Source organism: Cetorhinus maximus, chromosome 15, assembly GCF_964194155.1.
Source record: "Cetorhinus maximus chromosome 15, sCetMax3.hap1.1, whole genome shotgun sequence".
Lineage (NCBI taxonomy): Eukaryota > Metazoa > Chordata > Chondrichthyes > Lamniformes > Cetorhinidae > Cetorhinus > Cetorhinus maximus.
In genome coordinates, this window is record NC_135893.1 from 887845 (window position 1) to 892428 (window position 4584).

The following is a 4584-nucleotide window of genomic DNA, read 5'->3' on the forward strand; positions in this document are numbered from 1 at the left end:
TTGTTGAGGGCCATTTAAAGCAGACGAGTTTCTCTCTAATGAATTGTTTTGGCAAGAAGATCGAATGACAAGAGTTTCTCGCCTGGTTTGGAACACTCACTGTACCAACATTATTATAAATCTGTAACCGAGACTGGAAACCTGCCTACGCTGCTTTCTGAACAATTTATTATATTTCATAGCCTTATTGTTTTTGTGCCAAGATGTAATGTGCCTGATGTTTTAACTGCTACCCAATTGAACTGGTGTTTTGGAACAGTGTTTTATGTTTTGAATGATTTTTTATGATGTTTTAGCACTATGCTCTCTTATTCTACAGTTCCTTCGGACAACTGAAGTGAATTTCTCTAGTGTTCCTGAAATAATGATCTGTCCCCTAAGGGATCAGTTGCACCGTGTCCAATACCACACAGCATGAAACGACCAATCACTTATTGGACAATCCGATAGTATTATCGAAAACGTACATTAACTGCTAGAAGCAGTCCATATCACAGCAAGGTTCTGCGAATAGACAGAGAGAGAGAGAGAGACGGTAGAAAGATTTGACCTTTTATTAATACTTTGCGGAAATAGCCCTGTAGAGGAGAGAGGTACAACAGATATTTATATTTTTATATATTCAATTAAGAAAAAAATATTGAGGTCTGTCATTCAGAGTTGCAAACAAGATCTGCAATGATTTTTAGATGTCCTCACAGGAGGCAGTTTACATATTTTCATGCAGAGCAATAACTTCACCAATAAGAAAAGTAAATAAGTCCTTTAACATGAAACATGGCAGCCAAGTAGCGTTACTTTATACATTCACAGAGAGCACAGAGATACCGGTAACCTTCTTGGCATTCTCGAGATATTTGGCACTGTCGTGATGATGTCTCATACAATATAGTAAGTCGATTACTGCCACGATAATAAAACATATTATATGGATCGTACTGAAGGATACACTGTTGTTTATAAACCCTAATATAGAAAATATTTCACTTTAAGTTCAGCAGGCCGCATTATATCGCAACGAGAAATAAAATCAAGCTGCACAGAAGTTTTAAATCAAAAAAGAAACAATATTTCTCCATTCCTATAAAATATGTTTTTGTCTTAAACATTCTCCAACACTGCAATAAAGGAGAATAAAAATAATATTTTACATCCAAGGTGCACAGGATTACAGTATTTGCAAGATAATGTAAACAAGGTGCTCCACTCATAACAAGGTAGCCGCTAGCAATACAATACAAAGATTTGATTGATAGACATTTATGTGCTTGCTACAGCATTCTCGCTCCAGTGCTGGTCTGCACACATTGGCTCTTGTTAGCCTGTTACTACAGGCATCGGGTTTAGACAATTTCACTCGGACTTAGAGTTCATGAGCAATCAATCCCTGCACATGACATTGAAAGGTTCACTCTTGTACCAACATTATTCCATTTCCCCTCGCAGCTGCCCCCATATCCTGTCTCCAAGCGTCAGATACAATAGTTTGATTTTAAGCATCGTGGATCACAGCTTTTATAAGTAAAGGTTAGTTCTGCGTCTCAAAGTGCTGCTGCTTTTCTCCTCAACCAAAAGGTGCGACTTGTTAAAATGTTTTTGTTGTTGTTGATGGACACAGTGTCTTTCGGATTGTTTTAAACACCCGGGGAGGACTTCTCTGTCATATTTTTCAGCACGTCATCAATTCTGTCATCTTCGATAACAACTGCAACGCGGAAAAAAAAACAATTCATGTCTCTTTAAAAAAAAAAATCTCATGTTGTTACTGACGGCCGAGGCTGAGTGTGGACAGACATCAATATAAAATCTAACCTGGTCGGGAGATGGAAGATTTGGTCATTTCTTCATTAAATGTACACGCGACAAAATGAAGGCGATGGTGGAGGATTTGGAATTTGAGTATAAGATCTCACTCACTCACTCACACTCACTCACACACAGTGTAGAATGGGGACCAGAGCAAGATCCGCAGGAGGTGTAGAGCAAATCCCTGCTTCCCCATCTCCTCCCAATCGGTCGCGATACATCTGAAATGATCCTGCACCCCCTCAAAACCATAAACATCCCCCCCCAAAAAAAAACAGCTGGAAATTATTGGGTGAAAAATAATCAGATTGTTGCATTATTGAAATATTCTCACTGGAGAAAAATGACAATTTAATTCCCACGGATCGACCAAGAATCTTGAGCATTAAAAATGCTTGAAGGGGCCAGATTTTGGGACGGGTTGTGGAGGGTTTATTCCTGTTTCACGCTACAGGTATTGAGCAGACACTTACCCCGTTTGCTTCTCCCGATCTGCCCCAGTTTGGGTGGCCGCTTGTTCTGCCCCGATCCGAAAAAGTTATTGGTGTCCTGGAGGCGGCAGGTGAAGGAGATTTGCCCCACTTCATCTCCGTGACCATAGTGCGCAATCTTTTCCTCATTGTAAGGCAGGACCTCCGACATGGCGGCGTGTTCCCCTCGGCGGACCGAGTGTAAACAGGGAGCGGAGACCGACAGCAGCAGCAGCGGGAGCAGCAGCGGGAGCCGCGGCTTTGGGGTGAGCTCACTCTGACTGCAGCTCAATCTCTTCATTCAATTGCACTTTCCCAGTCAGCCGCTGCCTCAATTCTCCCCTTCCGGCCGCCCGGCCAATTTCCTTGGGTTAAATCTTTTGTTTTCTGCCTCAGTGTCGGTGGCGCCGAACCGCAGTTGCTGGAGGTGAAATGCAAACAGAGAGAGAGAGAGAGGGAGGGAGAGGGAGAGAGAGAGAGAGGGAGGGAGGGAGAGGCGAGCAGTGAAATCTCACTCGCACGTCACTGTCCCCCAGTCTTCCCCCTGCCAATGGTGACCGCGTCAGCCCGGCCGGGAGACTGGGGATCAGCTCCCTCTGGGTCTCTCTCTCTCTCTCAATCTCTCTCTCTGTCTCTCTCTCTCTCTCCCCACCTCTGAATCTCTCTCTCCCTCTGAATCTCTCTCTCCCTCTGAATCTCTCTCTCCCTCTGAATCTCTCTGTATCTCTGTATCTCTCTCTCTCTTTCCCCCTCTGAATCTCTCTCTCTCTGTATCCCTGGATCTGACTCTCTCTCTGTATCCCCGGATCTCTCTCTCTCTCTGTATCCCCGGATCTCTCTCTCTCTCTCTATGTGGATCTCTCTGTCTCCGTCTCACTGTCTCTTTGTGTGTCTGTGTTTCTCTGCCTTACTCTCACTCCCTTACCGATGTGTCTGTTGTTTCCCTGTCTCACTGATCCCTCTCTTTCACTCGCCCTGTTTCACTCTCTCCCTCCGTTTCACTTTGTCTCTGCATCTCTCTCTCTCTCTGTGTGTGTGTCTCTTTCTCTCTTTACCTCATTCTCTCTATATTTCTGTCTGTTTCGCTGTCTCACCCTCCACCCCCACCGGAGGATGGGGATCCCTCCCCGCACAGACTCGCCAACTCAGTCAAAGTTAATCAGGGCCAAAGGTGGCTGTAGGATTGACAGGCTGAGGTGTGCCCTCGCTTTAATAGACTGAGCAATGTACCTCAGGGGCAAATGGAGAGGGGGCAGTGGGTCCACACTGAGCAATGGGGGTGGGTACAGCCGCCGCCCTGTTAAAAGGGAAAGTGCAGGTATGAAAGGGAGGGATAAGAAAAGACAGACATGGAGAATGTGAAAGACAAATAATGCAGAACACTTACCCCCGGACCGGGAATCACATCAAAAAAACACAAATAAGCAAGTTTTCTAGTTTAAATTGTGATATTTACATCGTTTTACTGATTGCAGTTAATAGATTTACTGCACCATGTTTCCTGTAATTATCAACTGAAAATCCAACATCTGTTGGAGAATATCTGAATTGTAACATTGACGCGGTGAAATATAAGCTGCAGCTTTATTGTTGACACGAATGTGTCACACGCTGCAGGAATATTGAGGGCACTTTGTTCAACGCCAGGGCGAGCGATACTTTAACAGCAATACATCTTTTTGCAATTAATAATTATCGACGGAAAATCCCCCAGGGTAATTGATGGAGGTGCAGCGGAGTGTGCGGCGGAATTTGCGCTGGGGTTTCCTCCCCCTCTGCTGCAGAGGCGCTGACAGCGCAGCTCAGAGCCCAGGGAACCGGATTCAAGGCACATTCCCACCTCATTCATGACGAGGGCAAAATGTTGAATATTGCGAAAGTCAAACTCTATTCAATCTGCAGGATAATTATTTAAAAACATTATTCTGACGTGGTTATTCAGGAAAGGTGAATGTTTAAGAAAATAGGGAGCTAGGTGGAGAGAAGGATTAGACCTGGTCATTCATGTGGAGAAACAGCACGGGTCAACCATAAAACCCCCAAAACTAATCCTAAAATACTATTACCGATGACCTTATATTAAACAAATATGTAATTACTTGTCCAATACAGAATAATTTACTCATTTCTTAAAGCTCTGAAAAGCCCCCGGCAGAACAGGAGTAATAATGTAAACAGCTCACGATCGACATGTGTATAAAACCTGAATATTGATCAGTGACACACTTCAGCGCACACCCACCCCCACCCGTGTCCTAACAGCATTGCGAGGAGACTCTGCACTCACTGTCACACAGCCCCAGCACAT

General features: G+C 44.2%; 1 protein-coding gene across 1 annotated transcript; it reads right to left on the minus strand.

Moving 5' to 3' along the window:
- Positions 1 to 540: 540 nt before the first annotated feature.
- camk2n1b (calcium/calmodulin-dependent protein kinase II inhibitor 1b) lies at positions 541 to 2609 on the minus strand. The gene is made up of 2 exons (XM_078559224.1): positions 2280 to 2609; positions 541 to 1705 (listed from the first exon to the last, which is right to left on the minus strand). Exons 1-2 carry the CDS (start codon positions 2575 to 2577, stop codon positions 1635 to 1637), a joined length of 369 nt encoding a protein of 122 aa, XP_078415350.1. The 5' UTR covers positions 2578 to 2609; the 3' UTR covers positions 541 to 1634.
- Between the last annotated feature and the right edge of the window lie 1975 nt (positions 2610 to 4584).